This window comes from Fringilla coelebs (genome assembly GCF_963513975.1).
Source record: "Fringilla coelebs genome assembly, chromosome: 9".
Classification (NCBI taxonomy): Eukaryota; Metazoa; Chordata; class Aves; order Passeriformes; family Fringillidae; genus Fringilla; species Fringilla coelebs.
Window position 1 is genome coordinate 2,074,775 of NC_140067.1, and position 25,372 is coordinate 2,100,146.

The window sequence follows — 25,372 nt, forward strand, 5'->3', positions numbered from 1 at the left end:
TTACTGAAGAATTTAGTGTCTCTTTTATTTCTAGAGCCTTTTGTTTAAGGAAAAGCCAGGAGCCCACGTGCTGCCCCAAAAGTTGTGTAAGGAGCATCACACCCAACCTCCAGCAGTGCTGGGGACAAAGAGAGGCAGCAAAGGGGACAAGGGGTGCTGAGGGCTGGGGTTTATTGGCTATCCTTAGCAGCAAAACAGTGTTCTTAAATACAGGGATAAAATCAATATTCCTCTTTTAGTGCCAGTTTGCCAGGAGAAGGCAGGGCTGCCTGCCCCAGTGCTCTATGTGATGACGGTGGGCCCGGAGCGGCCGGTCCTCTCGTGGAGCTGGGAAAGTTTCAGTGCAATGGAAATGAGAGGTGCCAGCATCACCTGCAGGGAGGAAAGAGAGGGCTCAGAACTGCAGAGCTGCATGTGCAGCCTTCCCACACTGCATCCCTCAGCAGCCAGGCTGGGACACCCAAAGCTCAGCTCTCTGGACCAAAGGCTGCTTTGGGCTCACAACCCCAGCTCTGGGACCAGGGACAGGGATGCAGTGCTCAGAGAAAATCACAAGCTCCAGTGGTGCTGCTGCCACCCTCCCTGTGCTGTATCCCAAACTCCACATCAGCACAGGATAGGTAAATCCTAAGTTCCCCCCCTACCTCAGAATGGGGGATTTTCATTCTTTTTGTCAATTATGTCACAGGAATTTAGGCACAAAGAGCCTACAGGGTGTTTGCTGGGGAATACAGAATCAGAGAAGATCCTGAGTTGGAAGGATCCCCAAGGATCAAGGAGTCCAGCTGCTGGCCCTGCACAGACACCCCAACAATCACACCCTGTCCCTAGGAGCACTGTCCAAACACTCCTGGAGCTCTGGTTGCCTTGGGGCTGTGCCCATTCCCTGGGGAGCCCCTTCAGTGTCCAACCATCTTCTGAGAGAAAAACCCTTTCCTGATATCCAACCTGAGTACGAGAGGAGGATTCTTTTCCTCCAGTGCCTACAAGAGCTCAGCAGCATTTATAAATGGTGTTGCAGAATATTTACTGAACTCAGTACAGAACAGGGCAGTCTCACCTTAGGTACAGCTGCATCCTGTGATCCCACTGATTTTTTTAAAGCAGGCACAGGGGTAACACAGACAGGAAAACTGTGCTGTAGCAGAGGCAGCTGTGAGGGATTCCCAGAATACTTACTCCACACTAAGCTTTTTTAAAAATAATCCTATCTATACTGGCGCGAAAGATACAAACCTCTGGCTCCCAAAATTCCTGTCACCTCCACACATCTCCAAGCAAAACAGGGCTAAGAAAAGGCTGAGCTCAGGCAGCCAGCAGTGGCAGGAGTGAGGTGCAGCACCCACCTGTGGGTCTTGGTTGATCTTCTGAGCATCCTTCTCGTAGCTGTCGATGTAGAGGCGCACGGTGGCCCCGGCGCTGCCGGTGCCGCTCAGGCGGAAGATGATGCGGGAGCCGTCGGAGAAGATGAGCCGCAGGCCCTGCTCGGGACAGGAGGGAGGGAAGCTCTCAGCTCTGGGCCCATGGGCAGCCAAGGGGTTTTCCATCATCCCCACGGTGCCTCAGGTTTTGGCTTTTATCTTTTTCAGATTCTGTGCTGCTTTAGCGTGTAATTCTGAGATTCGTATTAGGGGATGCTGAGCTCTTTGCACAGAGCAGGGAGACAAAACAATTCCTTCTCTAGCTGGGCACCAAGGACAAATGATCCAAACCTCAGGCCCAGGAGCATAAATAGCAGAATCAGGAGAGAAAAACAAGGATGGGACTGCAGGGGCTGAAGCTGGGATGGGACAATGAACTGCAAGGTGCAAATGGAGCAGAACTGATCCCAGGGAGAGACCCCGTGCCCGGCCGGGCATTTTGGGGCCATTTTGGTTCATCTTGGGTGCAGCCCTGGCTGGGCTCTGGTGCTGCCCAAGGTGGATCCATTTATCCTTTTAATAAATCCCTGCTTTATTCTTTAACTCTGTCTAGTCTCTGTTCTAGGTCAGCCTTCACAAGCACCACCCAGCATGGCTGTGCCTGACCTGCACCATCCCTCCTCTTCAGGGAGCCACAGAAAGCTCCTGTGTTCCGCTCTCCCCACTCCCAGAGGGATTAATGCCCATCCTAACCCACACTGCAGAACCTGAAACGAGAGCCAGGGGCTGCCTGCCAGACACAGCATTCCCAACCCACTGCTCTAGATGGAAAAAGGACATGGAGAAAACAGTCCCAGTTCAGGCCAGGCCAGGCTGTGCCCACCTGGTTCCTGGAGACGCTGCCATCCACGGGGTCGTTGTACTCGAAGTTGTCGGCTTTCTCCACCGTGTAGACTTTGTCCCCACTCGACAGCTGCTTCCCCACGAAGGAGCGGTCAAACATCACCGCCTCCAAATCCTTCATCATTTTGTTGGCAGCATCTGCATCCACCTCCTCATAGTCGTACCTGCAGCCAGCACCACACACAGGGGTTAGGGAGGGGAGGGTGCAATAAGTTGGGATGGTTTGGGATGCCCTTCTCAAGCTCTGTGGGTGTTCTCTGCTCCCATCCTGAAGGGGAGGACAGGCAGAAAAGGCACATCAAAGCACCAGAACACATTGCCCAGAGAAGCTGTTCCTGGATCCCTGGCAGTGTCCAAGGCCAGGTTGGACTGGGCTTGGAAGCAACCTGGGGTAGTGGAAGGTGTCCCTGGCCGTGGCAGGGGGTGGGACTGGATGGGCTTTAAGGTCCCTCCCAACCCAGCCCAGCGTGGGATTCTATGAAAAGAGAGGAGGGTCTGTGTGCAGCACTACAGCCATATCCACACAGATCCTTGGGATGCAGCACAGCATATCACAGGCATTTGGTGCCAGGAGATGAAAGCACAAAGTGCTGCTCACACTGAGTGTCACAGACCGAGGGCCGGGGCCAAGAGCCAACCGACTGCCAAGAATTTCCTGCAGTTGTACCCACAGCACCCCACCGGCTCCCTCGTGGTTACTGTGAACACCCTCAGTGCATCCCCCCAGCAAAGTGCAGCTGTGACTGCAGCAGGAAAACATCCAATGCCAGCTTTGATGTCCCTGCCCAGGCAGAGAAGCAGCAGAGAGAGGCTGGAGCCCACTCCAGGATCCCAGAGTCCACATTCCCACTGCCAGGGGATTTGTGCCGCTCTGTTCGCCGCCTACCCCTGCACTCAGCCTGCTCTGCACACATACCTCAAGTGCTAAAAGGCTGCCTTTTCTTCCTAAGCTTTGGCATTTTTCCCCAGGTTTCCATGCCTCAGATGTGTGCTGGCTTTTTGGTGAATTGGCGGGGGGGAGAGAAAGAAAAACAACAAACGAAAGGCAAGTTCTTTCACTTGGCAATTTGAGATGGAATTTTCATGCAGATCTTCCAAGCTGAACGATTCCTGCCTAATGCTTTCACAGTGTTCCCACCTATGCTTGTGTGCAGGCTGGTTCTCATTTCTTCCCTTGCCATCTTCCATGTCTACTGCAGCTTCAATCTGAGTATCTGTGAGATGCTGCTGTCACTGAAGATATCACAAATTAACTTGGGAAGTGGGGTCTCAAGTATATTGATCCCATGGCAAAAATGACTCTTGGAGGAAAAATCTCAATTGAAAGGAAAACAAGGTGCTTTGCAAGTATAAAATGTCCAGACTTTGGCGGCAGATTTACATCTGGAGTAACAATCCAAAGCTGGACACCACAAAGGGTTATGGTGAATCCCCATTTCACGGCACCCGGGAATGCTGCCAAGTGTTTGGGGAGTGGAATGACACAGGGACAGCCTGATGGTGACACAGCTGTGCCACTGGGGCTCTGCTCTGCCACAGGACAGGGAATGGGAGTGTCAGGAGCACTTTCCCCACCTGGTGAAGAAGTTCCTGCCGTACTTCTGCCAGTGGTCCTTCATGATGTCCTCCACGCTCTGCTTGCGGGCGGCCAGGATGGAGAGCCAGGCCAGCACCGCCCACAGCCCGTCCTTCTCTCGGATGTGGTCGGAGCCTGTGGGGAGCCACAGCACAGACACAATTCCCACTCCTCACACCACAGCCCCCACCTCATCTCCTCTCCCCATCCCCCTGCAGAGCTCACAAATGGGAAGCATTTCCAGAGCTCCATCCCTGCTGTGTCATTAAAATGGGTCAGGATCTCATCTGCTCCAGCTCTGGCCCAAATAGAACACTCAGCATCTTTTAACACACACACACTCATTGTTCACACATCCTTAACTCTGGTCCCAAGGAAATAATGGGGAATGCACAGTAAAAAAGGAATCAAATAAAAAACAAAAGGCAAATGCAAAGGAGCAGCTTGGGAAGGAGAGCATCAACAAGGACAACATCAACTCCTCAGCAGCTGTTGTGTCCTGTCTGCCAAGGAGCACCCTGGGATCATCTCCTGGCCCAGCACCAAGGGGAACGTCAGCCCTCCTGAGGAACCAAACCTCAACAACCCCAAAATCACCCCAGAACGGGGAGAGGAGCAGCAGGGCAGGGAGCACCAGCCATGGGGCTGGCAGCAGCAGGGCAAGGGGAGGCTCCATCCCCCTGCAGAGACCAGGAGAGCCTCCAGCCTGCTCTCACTGGGGGCTGGAAAAGCCCCGCTTTTGGCTCAAGAAGGATTCACAGAGTGGATCAGGCTGGAAGGGACCTGTGGGGCATCTGGTCCAACCTCCCTGCTCAAGCAGGGCCATCCCTGAGCCCAGGATTGCATCCAGATTTTTGATGTCTCCAGAGAGACTCCACACCTCTCTGGGCAATCTGTCCCACACAGTAAGGAAGTTCTTCCTGGTGTGCAGGTGGAATTTCCTGGGCCCCAGTTTGTGCCCATTGCCTCTTGTTGTGGATTCCCCCAGAGCTGGCCCTGCAAGGAGAGCAGGAAGCAGCCAGAGCCAGCCCAGCCTTGCCCTGGAAGCAGAGTGGGATCACACAGCACTGATCCCTTGGGAAACCCGAGAGGTGCTGGACCTTACACAGCCCCCAGATGAAATGGGATCAGATGGCCCAGAGCACAGCCAGCCCACACTCGGTGCCCCTGGCAAGCCAGTTCCACCCTGCGCCCCACAGATGCAAAACTTTCTCCTTCCCACTCTGGAAAACCTCCAAACAGGTATTAAAGAAATGCCAGGGGCACTCCAGAGCTGCCATGCCACCCTCTGAAGGAGTGCCAGAGTGGGAATCCTCTGGGAAGGGGCTGGGGGCAGGGCAGGGGTTACGTGGCGCTTTGCACCAATCCCACTGTTGTGGATGTGGCCATAAATTATCCCCATGGTCCCTCAGGGTGGAGAGAGCTGGGCAGAGGTGATGGAGAGGAATGCTAAATAAACACCAGTCCCATGTGATGTATCAGCTTATTGCTGGAATAAAATACCCAGGGAAGCAAGCAGGAGTTCTGTCATGTCGCATTACTCTAATTGCTGCTGCACTCCAGTCCCACTGCCTCACAGTTTGTTTCAATTTTTACTGGGTCCTTGGGCTGCTCTTTCACCTCTCCCCCTTTCAACACTCCCATTCAGTCCAGCTCCAAACAACTCCTCATTAACTTCCTATCAACCAACCCTCCTCACCCCTTTCACTCCTTTTTCCTTCCTAAGTGCATTTGCCACATGGGAAAACCCCTTGGCATTTTAGGGGAGTCCAACTCTCCTGGCCCTTTCCCAACCTGTTCCCCCAAAGTGCTTCAGCTCCCACCACCTGGATGTGCTGCTGCCTGGCCAAAACCCCAGACCTCTCTCTCAGACTGGAATCACTTTGATTTGGGATGCAGTCCCTTAGGGATGGAGAGAAACTGAGCTTGCTGCTCATACAAAGGTGGAAACAGTTTTGGGGAGCTGCTCATTTGAGATCATCTCCCATCAGCAGCTCCAGGAATTTGGTTTTATTTATCTCCTGAAGCACCAGTGCCCTCTCATTAGCCAAGGTTCAGGATATAAACTCAGCACATGCTGAAATCACTCGGGGCAAAACTCCAGAATCTTTCTTTACTCATTATTTATTTCAAGATTTCCTTGCAGAGATACCAGGTTCTCTGAAACTCACATTTTCTTCCAACCCACGGCCAAATCCCAGCCCCACATATCAGAGTAATATCTGACTGTAAAAATATTGCTCCTGGAGACTGCTGAGCCCCACAGCAACCTGCTGCCCCCCAGAGCTGTGATCCCATTTCCTCAGCCCCAGGAAAGCTGGGGTAATCCCTTCCTGTCAAGCTGTGCACCCCAGCTCCACGAAACACTTCACTCCAGGAATTTGGGGGTTTAAGGCACCCACACACAAGCTGAAAGGTTTTTCTGGGATGGTGGTATGAAAACACACAAGGCTTGAGTAAGAAACTCCTTCAGGACCTTGTGCCTTGCATATCCCATCAGAGATGCTTAAAGAACAGGAAAAACAACATCTGAGGGAGAGTTCAGGCCGGATAAAACTCACTCAGCCTTTGTGCAGGACTCAGGTGCTGATTGAGGGAAGGTCCCATTTCCACTGGCAGGACACAAAACCACAGGGGAGGTGCCAGGGAGACCTCAGGGCATGCAGAGACCTCCTGGGAGTCCTGACTGTCCTGAGCACCCTGCTCCAACCTGGAGCAAATCCTGCTCCCATCCACTTCCCTGCACGCCCCCAGTGAATTCCTTGTGATGTTCACTTTGTTTCTCAGTAACTCAATAACTCACTTGGACTGTTCAAAGGCAAGTGTTAATTTAAACTTTATAAATCATACCTTGTTTTCAGAACAGGAAAATGAGGGCCCTATTAAACTCAGAGATTTAATAGTGACCTGAAACCTTCCCTAATAAAACTCCGTGCTCCAAACCGTATTTCTTTCCAGAAATGAAAACATTGAGAAGGTTTTCCTGGCCACCAAGAGTTGAAAAATGCATTTAGCATTGCATTTAATCCCCACAGACTCAGTGACTGGGCTACTAAAGAGGCCCCCAAACCTCCATCCCCACGTGCCTTCCTGGAGAACAGGAGGAGAAGGAGCTCCTACCTCACAAAACCTTTAGCATTGTGTTCATCTCCACACTAATTCCTCCAAACCCTTTTTCATATTTTAATATTTTACAAGCATTAACAACTGCAGATGAAAGATAAATGCCAAGCTCTAAAGAATAAACAACTAAGAGGAGGAGCACCACCATCATGGGTGATATTGGGAATGCTGACTTACCAGTCCCAAAGCTTTCCTCTCCACACAGGGACAGTTTGTTTGCATCCATCAAGTTTCCAAAGAACTTCCAGCCTGTTGGAGTCTCATACAAAGCAATCTTCGTGGCCTGGGCCACCCTGCCAAGGTAAGAAGGCCAAGTCACATCCCTGCATCCTCAGTGCTCCCGGGGGAAATGGGATCAGCAGCTCTCCTGGGGTGCCACTGAAGGCAGGGAATGCCACTGCTTTGGTCCAACCCCTCTATTTCAGCCCAGTGTGAAATCTGGGAGATGGGTGGGACATGCATTTACAGAACACACACAAACACACAGCGATTTTAGGGTGCAGATCTCAAAGCATTTCACCATGAAAGCGTCACTATCAAATTTAAGGAAAAGAAGAGCAGAGAAAGTCATTTGTTTGGGCTTATCTGTAGGGAAGAGCAAGGCCCAAGAGCTCAGCCCAGCAGGCAGGGTTTAACCCATCAACCTTCACTGCTGCCCTGCCACTGCCACGCTCCTCAGCAGGAGGAGTGTGTGAAACACTCCTCAACAGGACAGGTATGTGAAACCCCAGGAAACGGGCACACCATGCCCTGGCAGGGCTGCCTGCCCACAGGGGGCTGTTATTACCTGCCCAGGGTCCCACTGATGGGCACACCGTGCCCTGGCAGCCCCCAGGGGCTGTTATTACCTGTCCAGGGCCCTGCTGGCCATGCCCTGGCAGCCCCCAGGGGCTGTTATTACCTGTCCAGGGTCCCACTGATGGGCACACTGTGCCCTGGCAGCCCCCAGGAGCTGTTATTACCTGTCCAGGGCCCTGTTGATGGGCACACTGTGCCCTGGCAGCCCCCAGGAGCTGTTATTACCTGCCCAGGGCCCTGTTGATGGGCACACCATGCCCTGGCAGCTCCCAGGGGCTGTTATTACCTGTCCAGGGTCCCTCTGATGGGCACACCATGCCCTGGCAGCCCCCAGGGGCTGTTGTTACCTGTCCAGGGTCCCATTGATGGGCACACCATGCCCTGGCAGCCCCCAGGAGCTGTTATTACCTGTCCAGGGTCCCACTGGTGGGCACACCATGCCCTTACCTGTCCAGGGCCCCGCTGGTGGGCATGCTGCGGGCCAGGCCGCGCACCCCGGTCTGCTGGAAGTAGGGGATGCTGAAGATGTTGGCGGCGATGACGGCCACCGAGTCGGAGGGGTTGACGAAGAAGCCGTGCTTGCCCAAAATCATGTTCCTGTCCTGGGGGAGACAGCACAGGCACAGCTCAGCTCCCTGCCCAGCCCATAAACCCAGCAGTTCCCAGAGATTTTCTGAAATTAACACAGAGCTTTGAAGAAGTCACACAGCAGCACCTCCACGGTGTTTTGCCTTCCTGCTGATTTTTCACAGGTTTAAAGTTATCTAATTACAGTTTGGGATCGTCCAACACAGCATCCAGCTATTTCTGTTGTGGCAAACTGCACTGAGTGGTTCACCTCACTGATGATTACAGAGCAGAGAGGGAGAGGAAAGGTGCACCTCAGTGCCCAGAGCTGGTGAGAGGGAAAGAAGGGCAATTCTGAGCAGCTCCTTTACCCCATCTCCATCAAAGGCAGCTCCAAAGTCGTACTCTCCTGTCTTCATGGTCTGCACCAGGTCAGCAGCGTAGGTCAGGTTGGGGTCAGGGTGGTGGCCCCCAAAGTCCTCCAGGGGGGTGCAGTTCACAGCTGAATTTGCTGGGGCTCCCAGCTCCTCACACAGGATCTTCTTCACGTAAGGGCCCACAACTGTCTCAGCAAAACAGAAGGGAAAGAGTTGGCTCAGCCCTCAGACAGCTCTGCACCACCCCCACCTCAGGCTGCTCAGTTTGGGTCACTTTGGGTGCTTTTTGGTTTAGGAGCTCACATCAAAATTCACCCCATCCCTGCAGGTGTGCCAGGCCAGGCTGGACAGGGCCTGGGGCAACCTGGGCTAGTGGAAGGTGTCCCTGCCCGTGGCAGTGGAGGAACTGGATGAATTTTAAGATCCCTCCCAGCCCAAACCATTTCAGGATTGCATGAAACATTTCACAGAATCCTAGAATGCTTTGGGTTGGAAGGGACTTTAAAGACCAGCTCATCCCAACCCCCAGAACACAACACTTGACAAGAGAAAATAACACAAGACATAAAAAGACTCGTGTTATTTTCACAAACAGAAAAATCCAGTGTGCTACAAACCAAACCCCAAACTTGCAATATAAATCCTGTCTGGAGTAGGTGACAAATCCCCAGGGAGCCCTGAGCCCACAGAGCCCCAAGCCCAGCCCCTTGTACCCCCGTGCATGGCATCGATGCGGATCTTGAGCTGGTTCTTCCCTGAGAGCAGCTCCTTCAAGGCACTGAAGTCAAAGATATTCCTCAGCATGCTGGCATAGGCTTCCACAGAGTCCACAATTTCCACTGGAAAAGAGCAGCAGGCAGGGATCAACCCTGACAGCCTGGAATGCTGATAGCCAAGCCCTGTTCTGTGCTGAGGGCCAGGGCTCAGCACAGAGCCCTTGAACATCCCAGAGGATCAGAACAGGGACAGGAATAATGGGGCTAAATTAGGGGTTTAATGACAGGCTCTCACTGCTCATCAGGTCACAAGTGGACCAACAAAATCAAACTCTCTTCCCAGTTAAGGCTCCCTGGACTTCCTTCAAGAGGGATCAATCCCACTTCACTTAAATTTAAAATTTTGTATATAAAATCAGATCTTTAATTTCCACCAAAGTCAATGGGAAGGGTGAACTTCATAGTGCAAAAAGTTGCACCTTTGCAGCCAACATAAAAACAAAATACAGCATAAAAATCCCACTACAAAGAAATGGAGACTGAGACAAATACCAACTTTTATCATCTTTTAACTTTGTTAATTACAAGCACCAGGAGATGGTAAAAAATACTTGCAGTATTTTTAAGAAGTCGTTTGCTAATTTATTTTCATATTTCACTGCTGATGGAGAAAAGTCACGAGAAATGTAAAAGCTTTCCCACTCACAGTGACAACTTTTATATGTGAAACCACAGGAAAAAATCAGTTGAAAGATTAAACTCTGCAATTTTTTATCAGGAAAATGCACTGTAACTGCATTTTTCTGTTTTCAAGTACATGTTTGCCTTGCAGAAAAAACAGCCTTTGATTTTAGGGAAGTTTGATGGATCAAGGTTTTGCTGCTGAAGTAGAAACTTCTGTAGGACAGAAAATTCTATCAATCAAAATCAACAAATAAATAAATGCCAGGAGCAATGTCCTCACTGGGATTATGCAACAGATGAGAAGAGAGGTCAGAATGGCCACAGAAACACCCCAGTTCCTCACCCTTGCCAAGAGGAAGAACATTTGTTTACCTGTAAATGGCTTAAATTTGTTCTCCAGGTCAAACTGCTGCTTCCCAATGGTGCCCAAGTCCACCTGGAGATCTGGGCAGATTGCATATTCCTCAATTTTCTTGCTGATTTGGAAAATTTTATCTGTGATGGCTTCAGGAGCAGGACCTGCAAAATGAAATGGGTAAGGGGAAGATGGTAAAGAATCCAACTGGAAGAGGAGTGAACTTGAGGAATAGAGCAAAGACCTGGGCTGGGAATGGAAGAGGAACACCAGGGAATGAGGGGAGCAGAGCATCACTTGCTCCATGAGAGAAACCACTGCTCAGGGCACTGGGATGTGAATAGAAATGTGGATTCTTGGGTGGTGTGGGAAATGGATTTGTAGGGAGCTCTCAAAGCCTGGCAGAAGCTCACACAGTGTGTAGCTGTATGCAAACCTTGAGATAAGAAATGCTGACTTAGTAATGCCATGGAATAGGACAGACATTGTTAAGAGAGAAATAGAACTAGAAACAAGCAAGGGTGACCTGGCAAAAAAGACTAAATGCTTTGGAGAAATGAAAGATGCATTGTAGTAGGACCCATGAAAAACAATTTTAGATGATTGGATTTAAGGCATTTACAGCATGGTGTGACTAAAGCTAATAGGCCAAGAAACACTTAGAATGTATTGTAATTAGGAAATATAGTTGGCTTCTGATTGTGATGGGGTGAATTATAACATCTGTTGTTGGGAAGGATGAAAGTTTGACAAGAAAGTTTTACAGATATATATGTTTAGCAGAAAGATTTTTAAATGTAGAGTTTGATGAAACAATAGAGATGGAAGCAAGTTTTGGTATAGAAGGAAAGAATTGCTGAGCTAGTTTTATTGGATAACTAAGAAGGCCAAGGGTATGTTAGTTAGAAAGAGTTTTTATGACTTAGAACAAAGGATAGACTTACTTCAAACAAGCAGATGTTTTTACCAAGCAGAAAGATAGCACAGGCAAACAAGCTGGCTAATGTGGCAAGTGGAAAAAAGGTCTCAGAATTTTCCACTACAGGAAAACTGAATAACAACTTCTGGCTTAAAGTGTAATGTACTGACTGTTAGTGACTGGAGAACAGTAACATGAATGTGGTAATATTAATACAGCAAGCAGAAGGGAGCAGCAAGAGGGCTGACCTCCGTTGGCAATGTTGAACTTGATGCCGAAGTCGCCGCTGGGCCCGCCGGGGTTGTGGCTGGCCGTGAGGATGATGCCCCCGATGGCTTTGATCTTGCGGATGAGGCAGGACACGGCCGGCGTGGACAGGATCCCGTTCTGCCCGATCACCAGGCGCCCGATCTGCAGGGGAGGAGCACAGCACAGCTCTCAGGGCAAGCCCCAGCTCCACACTGATGGATGGCTGCAGCTCTCTGGCCACAGAGAGAAACTCTTTTGTGGAGAAGATCAAATACTCCACAAAAGCGCTGGACGCATGCGGGGATTACTCCCCTCAAAAGGCATGAGTGCTTCTGGGATCTTCAGGTCCCTTTTTATCTCTCTCCCAAACACATATGCATACAATTTCACAATAGGTTCATACACATTCATTTTACAAACTTCTGTCTCTCTCTATCTCCCTCTGTCTCCTCCCCTTATCTCTCCCTGTCCTTCCCTGAAGCAGTTTCTCTGACCCTAGGCTTTTTGCAAGAACAGGCAGTCAGACTAAATAGCTAGATTTTCAAACTACAGACTTAACTTAAAGGTGTACATTTCACCTAAATCAAAATGGATTTCTACCCTGGAAAATTTCTATTCTGTCTCAAAACTGACACTTCCCCAAGCATCGTTCTGGGAAAGGCTCTGAGAACAGCAGAGAAAAGAATGAGAAACAATTCTCATCTTAACCTGCTGCACCTGGTACTGTGATGTGGAATGTGTTATGGAGATCTGTCTACCTAAGTGTGGTTTCTTAATTAACCAATGGTGATGGTGTTTTAATTAAAGGACCAATCAAGTCCATGTGTGGCAAAATAGGGTATTAAAAAAGCAATGGGTTTGATAATAAAGAAGATTAATCAGCCTTCTGTAAATGCATGGAGTTTATGTAACTTATTGCCCAGTCCTGGCAGTGTTGGAGCTTTGCACAAACAGGGTGGGACTGCTGGGACACGTTCCTTGAGCTTTACTGGGGCATCAGTCTCATTGCATGGTTGAGACAGTTGAAAGGTGGCAACAGCTCATGGCCTGCCAGCAGCAGCCAAAGATTTCTTCGGTACAGAGCATTTTAAAAACTTTCTAGCCAACAGCATATTGTTAAAGCTTACAGATAATTGTTCTAGCCAATCACTAAAAACACCCCTACACCTGCTTCACACTATGTTTGCTTGTATGCTTTCAATTAACAATGCACAATACTCCAGTATTAAGCTTAAAACCTTCTACTGTCTTACTAGGCATATTTTTCTGCAGTCTTAAGGTCAATCTTAACCAAGCCTAAAACTCAAACTATTGTTTCATGTCCTTGCTTGCTTTACTATTGTAACTTTACTTGCAGCTAGCTCTAAATTCTCTGCTCTTTCTGTTTCTGAAAGAGGCCTGCCTTCACAGCTTTCTGAAAGCCTTCCTACCCTCACTATTTCCCACACAGCCCAAGCCCAGACTCTGGCAGCAGGTAAAGCACAGCCCTGCTCCTGCCAGAGCTCCCCACGCTGCAGCCGACCCCACTCTGTTGGAACATTTTCCTCCATCAATGCTGCACATGGATGTACTGAAGGGCTGGCATTAAACACCACAAAAACCAGCGTTCCCTCTGGCTGTGGCCTCAAAATCTGCCTTCAAAACACACAATGGGGGGAGAGAAGCCAAAAGAACACAAAACTTGAACATCCTGGGAGCAGCTGCAGATTCTTCTCGCAGCGGGCAGCACACCTCCTTCCCATCAATCCAGGGATATCTCTGAGATTGGATCCAGAGCAATGTGCTGAGCAATACAGCACCTTCAGAATCCAGGCAATAAACCAGGAGGTGCAGAATTCCCTGGAAGAACACATTCCTTCCCACAGCCCCCAGATGAGCTGACAGGATTTAAAACCCCACCAGACCCCTCTGCACCAGCTGAGGGGGTCAGACCCAGAACAGGCTGGGGAAAGAGGAGGGATTTCATTCAATCCCCAGCTGGAGCAGGAATCAAGAGGAGCATTCCCAAGCTGTGGTGGGTGCTGAGCCAAGGGCACGGGATGGCTGTGATTCCTGTCCCCTGGCACTGCCAGGTGCTAAGCCCCAGCCTCGCTGCCCATCAGTTATTGCACGGTCCAGCTGCCACAGCCCAGCTGCTGGCAGAGCTGCACCTCTAGCAAATAACAGCAGAAATGGGAAAAAGCACTTTACAAACCCAAAGTGAGGGCCCTGCCTCCAGCTGCCCACAGCAGCTCATACTGGAGCCCTGACTGTGCCCACCCACTGATCACTCATTTATTGCACCTCATGTTTCATGTAAAGCAGGGTTTGCTCTTCCCCCATTCTCAGACACTCTTGTCCTCTCTTTTATTCCAGCCTCCAAACCTTGCTCCTTCACCTTCCCTGAGAACTCAGGGCACCTCCAGGAAGCTCCTCTCCAAAACTTCCCCTCCTGCTCCCCAGTTTCCCTCTGAGGGTCAGGTTCTGCAGCACCCCTGTGCATCAGTGCCCCAGGAGTGCTGCAGAGGAAGGGAAATAAGGGATTCTCCCTGCCAAAGCAGGCAGCAGCTGCAGGAGAGTGGGATGAACACATCAAATCCCCTGTCCCTGCCCTCCCTGCACACCTGAACTGCATCTTTTCCCCACAGCCAGGAAGGAAAGGAAGAAACATTTGTCTCCATGTGAGCTGTTCTGTTATTTGGGTCCTCCTTGGCTTCCAGAGTTTTCCAGCTGCCATTCCCCACCCATCCACTGCTAAATCCTTTGTGGTAGCCCCTGGGGAAGGTTGCTCAGTGTAACAATGTGCTGAATATTTACACTTGATCCCTTCTGAGTCTGGGGAATTTCTTATGAGGAAAACCTCAGGCTGCAATGATGGACAAACACCTTTCATGGATTTCTCAAAACAGACCCACTTTGTGCAGCAAGTTGGGGTTACAGCACTTCAAAAGCATCCAGGCAATAATTCCACCCTGGTTTTATTGAAAGCCCCACGAGGATGCACACAGGGACCTCCTGCAGCCCCTCCTTGCCCCAGGAACACTGGGAACAGCTTTTCCAGGCCATGGAAGCTCCAGGGTGTCCCCAGCCCACCCTTGAAGCACTTTCTGAGCAGGAGATGCAGCCCAAGCCACCAATCCCACACCCTGAGCACAGCACTGACAGGCACCAGCCAGACTGAGGAGAAAAATCCATGGAAAATACCCAAACCACATTCCCAATACTCAAACCACCCAAATCCCATTTAGGCAGACCTGGGCCCAGTGCTGGAGAGCAGAGTCTGAGCTGGTGAAGATGAGCCTGACCTCCCCTGACCAGCAGATCTGTCCTGGGGTCAGGCAGTCCAAGCCTGGCTCTGTGCACATTTTCCAGCTCTGCCCATACACTGATTTCAAAGGAAGACATTAATCTGCAATGCCTGAAGACTTTTTTCCCCACAAGATGGAAAATAGGTTGATTTTTGAAATAAATGAATAAAATTCTCTCATCCTATTTTCCCATTCACTTATTCCCATTCACTATTGATTACACTGTTTTTTGTCAAACAAACTCCTAAAATTCAGATCCCTTTGCACAAAGTTTGCTCTGCACTGAGAGATCCAGGACAGACAGCAGAACCTTTTCTTCTTAAAAAGCAGAAGGAAACAAAGCCAAAAGCCCATGGCATGAGCCACGATCTACCACAAACACACAAGCCTCTTGCTCTGCTTCCAAAACACAGAATTCCAGCACAACTGAGCTCCCTATAAAGGCTGTCACTCACTTGCTGACTCTCATATCAATTTTCAAAGGCTCCCTAAGCATTTATCCCACAACCACAACTTACACCTGGCGAGAAAGGCAAAACATGGTTGTTTCTTCTCCTCTGCCACTCTGATGGCTCTCCTTGTTAGTTCATTTCTGAACAGTATCAGGGGTTTATATTCTTGTGCAAAGACTGAAAAATCCACAGGTGCCAACAGCCTGGGGCATGTCAAAGCACAAAACAAGAACACACAAACCCCAGCAGAATTTATTTTCCTTTCTCCACATGTATTCTCTGCCCAACCGCAACACTTAACGTGAAAAAACAGAAATTTCTGTACTCCCCAGCTGATCTGCCATTAAAAACATCACTATTAGCAGTTGAATAAAGCCTTTGGGGAAATTAAGCCTCACAGTGCCTAATTTCTGATGGATTTCTGCATTTCTCAGCCACACCCCACAGGAATTCAGCCCTTTAACATTTACCAACCCCGTTGGCAGCAGCCATTTGGACAATCAGTTCCACTGCAGACTTATTGAGGTACCTCCCATCACCTCCAACCACCAGAGAGGCTCCTTGGCGATCCCTTAGGTCTATGGAAAAAAATATACTCTGGATAAAATTCTGCAAATAGTTCAGCTTGGATTCGAAGCAGGTGGTCTTCCTCCGCAGCCCGCTGGTTCCCGGCCTCTGGTCGCCGTAGGGAGACGTTGGCACCGTCACCACAGGCAGGGGAGCGTCTTCCATGGCCTTTTGTCCCACAGGTGCATTTAAAAAGTCAAATATGGCAAAATTAACCCCCAACCTTGACACAGCAATGGCCCACCTATGAGACAGGAGTTCGGGGGAGCTGCTGAGCACCCAAAAATAGCTCCCTGCACCTTCTGTAACCCAAGCCGCGTCCTCGCACTTGCGGAGGGGAATCAATGTCAGGGAGAAGGCACAATTCCACGCTGCTGTCCCTCGCTGTAAAGGATTCCTGTCTTCTCTGTCACCTCCTGGTTGCCACAGGCACTGCTCCCAGCCATCCCATGGAGCCCAGCAGTGTCAATCCTTGTGGATCTCCCCGGGGCAGGGAGGTGGGAGCAGCCCAGCCCCGCTGGGATGCGTTTTCCCAGATCTGCGGGGCAGGGCCGCACTCTGGGGCTCTGGAGGCAAACTTCCAATCCTGCTGGAGCTATTTTGCAAAGTCTGGTGAGTTAAAGGTCACTCTTAAAATGGAAGGGAACAGATCTGTTACCTCCCTGCCCTGACAACCTGGCTTCCCACGGCTCCCTGAAACACAGGGAGAATTTCCAGCAGGAATAGCTGGTCAGCCTTTGGCTGGAAAGCCTCATGAGCCTCAACTGAGCACCCCCAGTCAGTCTCACCCAGATGAAAACCACAAAAAACTATCAAATGCTTGGGAAAACTGCATCCCATAACACTGTTCATTGTGGGACAGCCTAAAAGCAAGCAGAAGAGATTCAGATCCCAAGAAACAGCTGTGAAGCCTCATCTTCCCAAGCAGGGGGAAGGAAAATGAAGGAAGGGAAGGTGGTGCACTACCCATCCCTGGAAGTGTCCAAGGCCAGGTTGGACAGGGCTTGGAGCAGCCTGGGGTAGTGGGAGGTGTCCCTGCCCAGGTCAGGGGGAATAGGTTGGGATTTAGGGTCCCTTCCCACCCAAACCATTCCATGATTCTAAAATCAGCCTTTCCTCCAAGCCTCTTTAACAACTCTCTGAGTCCTTCCAGAGCTGCTGGAAACAATTTATAGCTATCACTGAGCAATTAAAGAACAGACACTCGGTAATGATTCTGTCAGTCCCACCATTAGAGGCAGCAAAAAGGAGACCTGTACACACAGCTGAATTGTGACAGTCTGAAGGTGCTCAGGGCCTCTTTCCTGTGGTGCTGATCCTGCCATTGCTGCAATAATTGATATATTTTCTTCCAAAGAAGGTCACAGAACCATAAAGTTTGGAAAAGCCCTGTGAGATAACCCAGATAATCCTAACCCTGCTGAGGCCACCCTGACCATATCCCCAGGATTCTGGTTTATCCATCAGCACACTGAAACAGAGTTGGATCATTTGTGGGAGCCAACACACCCAGCAGTGAGACTGCCTGGCATACACAGCCAAACTGCTTTGTGCTTCATCCTCCCACACTATTCCCGCATCCTGCAGCTCTCTTTATTCCCATGCAAAGGGCCAGGCTTCCCTCTAGTGGCACAGAACCCAAAATCCAGCTCCCAAAATTACACCTGGCAGGAAAAGGCCCAAGCAAGCTCTTGGCCTTCTTGCTGCCCTGGGAAATGCCGTGGCATTAAGTGACAGGGGGAGGGCACAGGACACCCAGCAGCTCCTGAGGCTGCACACGGGATGAGCTCGGCTTTACCGGTGGGGAGAAGCCCATGGAGGGTGGGAATTGTGTGAAATTCAGGGCATGGGGAGTAGGCAGAGGAATCAAACTAAATTAAGCAGGGGAGGAGGGTCATTCATGCAATGTTCATGTATGTAAAGTGAAGCACATTATATTAAATGAAATATTAAAAATATATAACAATTACTATATAATAATTATATAATATGGAAAACATTATTATTATTTTATATATATTATTATTATAGAAATAAATATAAATATAATACAAAATAATAATATAAAACAATGCAGAAAAGGCACAGGGACAAGGACAGCCACACTCTTGGGGTGCTCCCTGCTCCCAGAGCTTTCCTGTAACATCTCTTTGGGGCAAACTCAATCACCAGTCACTGCTTAATGAGGACTGCTCAGGGCTTGGGGATCACACAGCTGCCAGAGGATTCAGAGGTGCAAAAACGTCACCAAAGGTGGGTGCTGAGCACCTTTGCCCTGGGGCAGGGACTGCAGAAATGTCCTTTGATCTGTGGTGTGGGAGGCTTGGCTGGGGTGAGTGCTCTTTACAAATCACTCAGGTCTCTGCTCCCTCCCCACAGCTGGACCAAGGACACCCAGGTCTCCTCCTGGAAGCTGATCTAACTTGTTCTTGGAATCTTTTTCTCCAGATAAGCCCTGCCAGTGCTCAATTAGCTTTGCAGCTGGAAGTGCTTCCCTACAATCTGCTGGGTATCTCCCTCGCTGGCACAGCAAACAAAGAGATCATAATCCTCTTCCTGGCAGCTCCTCACTAAAAAACCCTCTGGAATTGGGCTCTGAGTGCCCTCTCTGCTACAGCAAACAGCCCCAAGGTTTGCCCTACCAGCTTTTCCTTGTGGTCCTGTTTCCTGGATCCCTTATTCCCCATGGCACGTGGAGGCTGCTGAGGGAATCTCCCTCTCTCAACAGCCAGCCTGGCACAGACAGGGATATTTCCCAACCCAGGTCTCCTTTTACTGTCCTGCACTTCACACACACAAGAACAGTGTTAAAACTATTAATTAACTGCTGAATTTAATGATAGAAAGACAAACAAGATTGTTCTGAGAGGGTTTAAATTCATTAAACATTGCAGAGCCACAGCTTCCCACTTGCCTTAATTCTGTGGTCCCTACACATCCCCTCTCCCTGAGGTGCCATCTTTTTTGGGAGATGGAGCCTTCTTCACCTGGAGTCTTCCCCAAGCCTGGGGTAGGGTTAGAGCCAGACCCTCCCAGCTCCTCACTGTGACACAAACCCAGCCTTCCTCCAAGCTACAATTTCATATGTGGGCATTCAGACCAGAAAAATAATTGTGGGAGGAACCCACCATGGAAAGGTCAAACTGAACTGCTACACCCTTGGGTCAGGCGTCTCCAAGGTGCCTTCTCCTCCTCTTTTCCTTTCCTCCCCATTCCTCTCACAGGTCTTTGTCCCCATTCAGAGGGCAGACAAAGCCAATGTTCCCTCTGTGGGGCTGTGTTTAGCTGCAAGTTTCCTTTTCCAGCTTTGCAGGAATTTTTGACAGCAAGCAGCTGGTGACAGGCATCTCCCTCTGCTCCTTTTCTGTGCTGGTCAAGAAGACACTCAGCCTGAAATCCCGGGCAAAAAATTGAGTAAAACCACTTTACACTTCATCTGTGACTCCCTGTAAGGCAGAACCCATTCCCTCAGCTCCTGCCCTCAGGAAAGCTCCAGTGCCCGTGCTGTCCCTGCACATCGGCCATAAGAGGGTGCCAAGAGCCCTGGAAAACCCTCCTGAGCAGCTGCCAAAATCTGGCACTTTCTGCCCAGGATGACTCTGGTGCAGGCAGCCACTGCTGGGAGTGGCATTTGGTAATGCCAGCACAAATGGAGCCCCAAAAAAATAAATGTATTGCAAGTGTGTTATTGGTCATACAAGGAGAGCTGCTCCCACTGCAAAACGCTTTGTTTCTATTAAGAATTAATTTAAAATCCGAGTTTGGAAGTTGTTGTAGAGATTCCAAAGGGCAAAAAAGGATATTTGGCACCATCTCAACAGCACAAGTGCACTCAGATATGAATCACTCCAGAAAGAAGAGACTGTTCTGTTCCTACAACAGCTGAAAAGAAAAGGGCTGACAGGGCTGGCAATGAATCCCATCTCCAGGTCTGTCCCACCAGCAGGGGCTGAGCCTTCCTTTCCAGGGAAGCACTCACCAGCCACCAGGATTGTCAGACTTTCTGCTCAATGGTCACACCTCAAAGCACGCCCAAATCTGCATTTTGTCTCTGCTCTCCTGCCCCTGCACCAGGGAAAAGGGGAGGGATCCCAGCAGGATTCCCTCAGTGCTCCAGGATTTCTGGCCCCAGCCTGCTGAGATTGAGCCCCTGGCCCTGGGTGCTCTTGGAAATCTGCACCTGAACCCAAAAAGCATTTTCCACTACCCCAGGTGGCTCCAAGCTCTGTCCAGCCTGGCCTTGGACGCTTCCAGGGATCCAGGGGCAGCCACAGCTTCCATGGAAAACCTGTGCCAGGGCCTCAGCACCCTCCCAGGCAGGAATTCCTTCCCTACAGAACGACCTCAGCCAGTCCTGCTGGAATCTCCCACACCCAGACCAGATCCTCCCTGAGGGCTGGTGCCCCAGCCCAGGACTTGTCCTCCTGGTGAGGCTTTATTTCCTGATTTTCACTCAAACCAAACACATTGTAAAATCAAGAAGTGATGTTTTTCTGGATAACTGGATGATCCTGCCAACTCTGTTTGTCCTCTACCCATCACATCTACTGTTTGTTACTCTGCAGCTTGTACTATGACTATGTCCTATAAGTGTACATGTTACACTTTTATTACTTCAGAATTCTTGGAACTTCTTACTGATATTTCTAAGCCATCTCTGTTTATTTCTAAAATACATTTCAGCTCCTCATCTGAAGCATGAATCAATATTTTGGCCAGCTCAGGGTCATGACAGGATGCATTTCTCAATCCTGGTGAGCTCAAATTTGGAATAACACCTGGATAGCAGCTCTCCAGCCCAGCTCCCTGTGCCAAACTTTGCCCTGACAAGGGGAAGGCATTTCTGCCCTGCCAGCCCAGCCCCAGCTGAGGTGTCTGCTCATGCACAGTCATTGTCCCAGGAGATTACAGCTAAATCCCTGGTAGGATGAATTTCAACCCTGCCTGCTGGATTTGCTGAGATTAACTGCAAAGCACCTTAGCTCTTTGCTCTGAGCTGGAGTTCCATGAGTGCAGAGTTTAAAATTCCAAAGGGGCACTGAAATTGGACAACCTGACCGCTTAATCACCTTTCACTGTAAACTGACACAAGCCAATTAACTTGACAGGCAAAAGGAGTCTAGGCTGGTGTAAAAGAGGCTGTGAGAGCTGCTGCAGCTGCTGTCTTCTAAAATCCACATCATCTGCAGCCAGGAAATATCCACAAGTGGTATTTATTTCCTCCCTTTAGATATCACATCTCAATTTCCCCTTCTGCCTCTGAGAAAAACAGTAACATAAGAAAGTCAGAAATTGAGGTTTTTCCTGCTGGCCTGGAGGATCCAGCAGCACCACATCTCACCCTGGTTGCCTTTTGGAAGAACTTTCTTGATGAGCACTTTATTTTGATGATTTGGCTCCCAGGAGCTTTTACTCAAAGGGAAGATATCCCAGTGGCAGCTGCTCTGGGAGCTGTGGCAGAACAGCACAAGGAAAAGGGAGCTACCAAAAGAGAGCAGTGATAAATAAATGCAACAGGTCTGAGCACTTGGTTTCTCTGGGTAACTGAGGGGAGAGAAAGGTTAAAGCAGCCAAGGCAGGAACCCAAATTTCCTGGGGGAGAGAGCAGCATTTCTAATAAAAGCCCTGTTTGTCCTGCAGCTATAAAACAAAAGCAGGCACTATTTAACATGCAAGGCACAGCCTGGCACTCCAAACACCTTTCCAGCAACGTGCCTGAGTGTGGCAGCTTTGAGCACTTGCAAGAGTGTTCAGTTAGGAAGGAACCAAGGGCAGAGTAAATTTGGGGAGCAGTGAGTGACAATGTCACTGAGTCAGCCTGGTGCTGGCTCTGTCATCACACCTGGATTTAGTTTCTGTTGTTTTCGACATAAAATTATTGCACAGCCACAATTCTGCTGATCAGTGATGCTCCAACAGGACCTGTGAAGATCTGATTTGTGGAATTAGAGAGTCAGACTCACCATGTGGGAATAATACCAGGGAAAGCTGGCACACAGACCAAAACAAAGCTGGTAGGCTACACTGGATGCCAACTGGGGATGGCAAACAATTTCAGTTTACTTACAGAAATGCAAACTTTAAAATAAGATAAACACCCCTTAATCTCATCACTACAAACTGAGTGGTTGCTACTTAAAAATAAATACTTAGTTCCATGTTAACCATTCCAGGCAGAGACAAAATTCGAGCTCATTTTAGCATCCTTTCCTTTTATGTTGCAAAACTAAAGATCACTGGCTGTGGTCCTCAGGTCTGTCCTGTGCCTGGAGAGCACCACTCAACCAGATCTTAACACCACGTGATTTTAAAGCATTCATCCACCACCTCTTCATCCTCAGGACCAGAAATGCACTTTTCCAGCAGTTTTCTTAGCATTACTCAGCTTTTCTCAACATGAGGCTGCTGAGTTTGCCCCCAGACCTGGCTGCTGGAACCAGGAGATGTTTGAGTCCCAGCACTGGACAAACCCACAGTTACAGGAGCAAGTTTCCATGTGCTGGTCCCTGTTCTGCAGGGCACTTTCTTACCATGAATGAAGTTGTCCAACTTTCTCTTTGAAGGGCAGGGAACTTCCAGTCACTTCATATTTACTATGAAGAAAGAGGATTTTAAGAGACTTTCTTAACTACACTGTGGTAACCACCAGGGAACTGATATTTGCAATTACAGAGAAACCCCACAAACCAAGCATCCCTCAAGCACTCCAAAATACATCAAAATTTATTTAAAACCAGTGCTTTGAATTTGCTAAAGAAACCCTCTGGTTTTAGTCACACCATTTCTTGGGACCAGAGAGTTTTGCTGCTCTTGAGTTTGGCAATGCAGTTCCTGCACTGTCTCAATTTAGGCCAGAGCTGCTAAAATATGGCAAATATCTGTAATCAAGTTTCCAGTGGCTCTGCCCTCTGTACCTCTGGTCACTTATTCAGGCTTTACCTGCTGCTCATTTATCAGCCCACATATTCTTCCACACGTTTCCTTCCCCCACCTCCCATTTTTCCTGCCTTTCCCGAACATTTTCTGACTTCAGAGCCAATTCTGTGCCAGCACTTGGAATTCACATGGATAAAATGCTCCAAGGCAAATTCCTGCCGGCAAGGGCAGCCCTTGGGACTCGTTGCTGCAGCTCTGGCAGCGAGCTCAGCTCTGCTCCTACGTGAGTGACTGCACGGTCCAGGGGAGGATCCGAGACATTCCCGGCCCTCCACGCTTCCCAAAACACCTCATCAGCCCCCAGCACGGCTCTAGCCCAGCCCTCTGCTGCTGGGATGGAGCTGAAGTGTAAATGATGGAGAGGTCGGTGCCTGGAATGCTGCCACAGCCCACCAGGCCCCGGGTGCACGTCCAAAAAGCTGCACAAACTCAACACTTCATCCCAGGGAACAAGCTCCCCGCTCTGCTTATTCACAGGGATCCTGTCTGTGTGTGTGCACTCGGGCAGGAATGCTGCATATTCCAACTCCCACCCCCTCCCAGAACAAATAAAACAGTGCCTGCTGCTTTTCCATCAGGGAAGGATGCTCTATCCATCACTTCCAGAGGTGCACGCAGCATCCAGGGATGCTGGGCTATGGAATCAGAGTTGAGCAGCTGCCACACATCCCAAAATACAAATTTCTACATGGCTTTAAAAGAATCCAAACCAGTTATTTGCTTCTTTATGTCCTAAGAAGGCAGCAATCAAAAATTATTATTTTTTTCCTAAGAAGTCAGATGTTTACAGCCATTGGGGTGCCTGGGAATTTGAAATAGGTAACTCTGAGGTTCTACCCTAAGCACCAACACCCTCAGGCCTTCTCTCCTTTGTGGTCCACGAGGAAGAATGTTTGCTGCTGGTGTTGGTGTCCCAGGAGAAGGGGATAGTTTTCCTTTGGAAAAGAGTAAATGTAGGGGAAAGCTTCCCTTTGCAAACTTGCCTTCAGCACATCTCTCCCCATCAATATCACACTCCCCGCTGGGATTCCCTTGGGCTGGACTAACCCACGGAGGAATCCCCCAGCAGCGAGACGCATTCCAGCGCTGTGGAAGGGAACGCTGCCCCCTCCCAACACCCCACAGCTGCACACCGTGCCGCTGGTTTGCGTTTTAGCTAGAAAACCCAACCATAGAAGAAGGAATTAGAGCAAAGTCGTGTTTGCCTCCACACCTCCGCCCTGGCCAATGTCCACTCGCTCCCGCAGGCAGGCAGAGGCTGCCGGGGGGTTTTTCCTGCCTGCACCGCGAGCTGTGCCCCTCCAGCCCGGTCAGCTCATCTGTCACTCACCGCGTTACTTCCACGCCGCGGACACGCCGAGTGCCAGCGATTTCCGCCGGCGCTGCGGGCGGGCGGGGAGCGCAGCGCGGAGCCGCGGGCGCTCGGTGCTTACCCCGTTGGCGGCGGCGATGCGGACGATGAGCTGGATGGCGTCTCTCATGTAGAAGCGGCCGTCGCCTCCCACCACGAGCGTGGCTTCCTGGCGCTCCGCGGGCGGCACGGTGGCCAGAATGCTCTGGATGAAGTTCTCGGTGTAGTTGGCATTGCTCTGGAACACCGTCACCCGCTTGCGCAGCCCGCTGGTGCCCGGCTTCTGGTCGCCGTAGGGCTTGGTCTTCACGGTCACGATCCGCACCATGGCCGGCGCCGGGAGAGTTCCGGGAGCCGGGGGGGGACCGCGGCCGCCCCGGCCCCGCCGCCGCCACCGCCCCGCGACCGCCCCGCGACCGCCCCTTAAAGGCACCGCCCGCCCGCACCGGCCCGCGGGGACAGCATCCCTGGGCTGGCCTGTCCCGGCTGCCACAGCCCCGAGCTCCTCCGCGTCCTGCTGCTCTGCTCCATCCGAGCCAGTGGCATGGAATCATGGAATGGCTCAGCTTTAGGAAAGTGCCTCCCCAGCAGTGCCGAGGCCACCACTTAAGCCATGTCCCCAAGTACCACATCCACATGGGTTTTAAATGCCTCCAGGGATGGGGACTCCACCACTGCCCTGGGCAGCTGTGCCAGGATCAGACACTTTCCATCAAGAATTTTTCCCTGAGATCCAATCTAAACCTTCCCTGGCACAACCTGAAGCCCTTTTCCCTCATCCTGTCCCTGTTCCCTGGGAGCAGAGCCTGAACCCCCCAGCTGTCCCCTCCTGGCAGGAGCTGTGCAGAGCCACAAGGGCCCCCTGAGCCTTTCTCCAGGTGAACCCCCAGCTGTCCCAGGTGCTGCAGACCTGCCCATCCCTGTGGCCAGCAGCAGGATGTCCCCACAGGCCTTACAGACAGGCCCTGGCTCAAGTGAGCACCCCACAGAAGCAGGAGCCCCCCAGAGCTCCAGAAGCAGAGGCAGGGATGGTCAGCATTAGCAAAGCCTTGAAGAAGCTGAATTTTGTTATAGCTCTAGTTCTCAAAAGAAAGGTAACATTCCAGAAACTGAAGTTACCTGATACAGAGATTTTTTTCTCCTAAATATCT

The 25,372-nt window shown here is 50.3% G+C and overlaps 1 protein-coding gene across 1 annotated transcript; it reads right to left on the bottom strand.

The window, feature by feature from the left end:
* Positions 1 to 24,610, bottom strand: PGM1 (phosphoglucomutase 1). Its single transcript, XM_084211558.1, has 11 exons — positions 24,304 to 24,610; positions 11,628 to 11,790; positions 10,478 to 10,624; positions 9,419 to 9,544; positions 8,700 to 8,890; positions 8,209 to 8,363; positions 7,141 to 7,256; positions 3,840 to 3,975; positions 2,245 to 2,428; positions 1,347 to 1,481; positions 1 to 372 (listed from the first exon to the last, which is right to left on the bottom strand). Exons 1-11 carry the CDS (start codon positions 24,547 to 24,549, stop codon positions 283 to 285), a joined length of 1,689 nt encoding a protein of 562 aa, XP_084067684.1. The 5' UTR covers positions 24,550 to 24,610; the 3' UTR covers positions 1 to 282.
* Positions 24,611 to 25,372: the final 762 nt, after the last annotated feature.

Bases quoted from the DNA above. Each gene is read 5' to 3' on its own strand.
- PGM1 (XM_084211558.1), bottom strand. From the start codon at position 24,549: ATGGTGCGGATCGTGACCGTGAAGACCAAGCCCTACGGCGACCAGAAG. The intron at 8,891-9,418 runs GTACAAGGGGCT...TTGCTGAGACAG, and splicing joins CATCGATGCCATGCACGGGG to TTGTGGGCCCTTACGTGAAG. The intron at 7,257-8,208 runs GTAAGGGCATGG...TTACCTTGGCAG, and splicing joins ACCAGCGGGGCCCTGGACAG to GGTGGCCCAGGCCACGAAGA.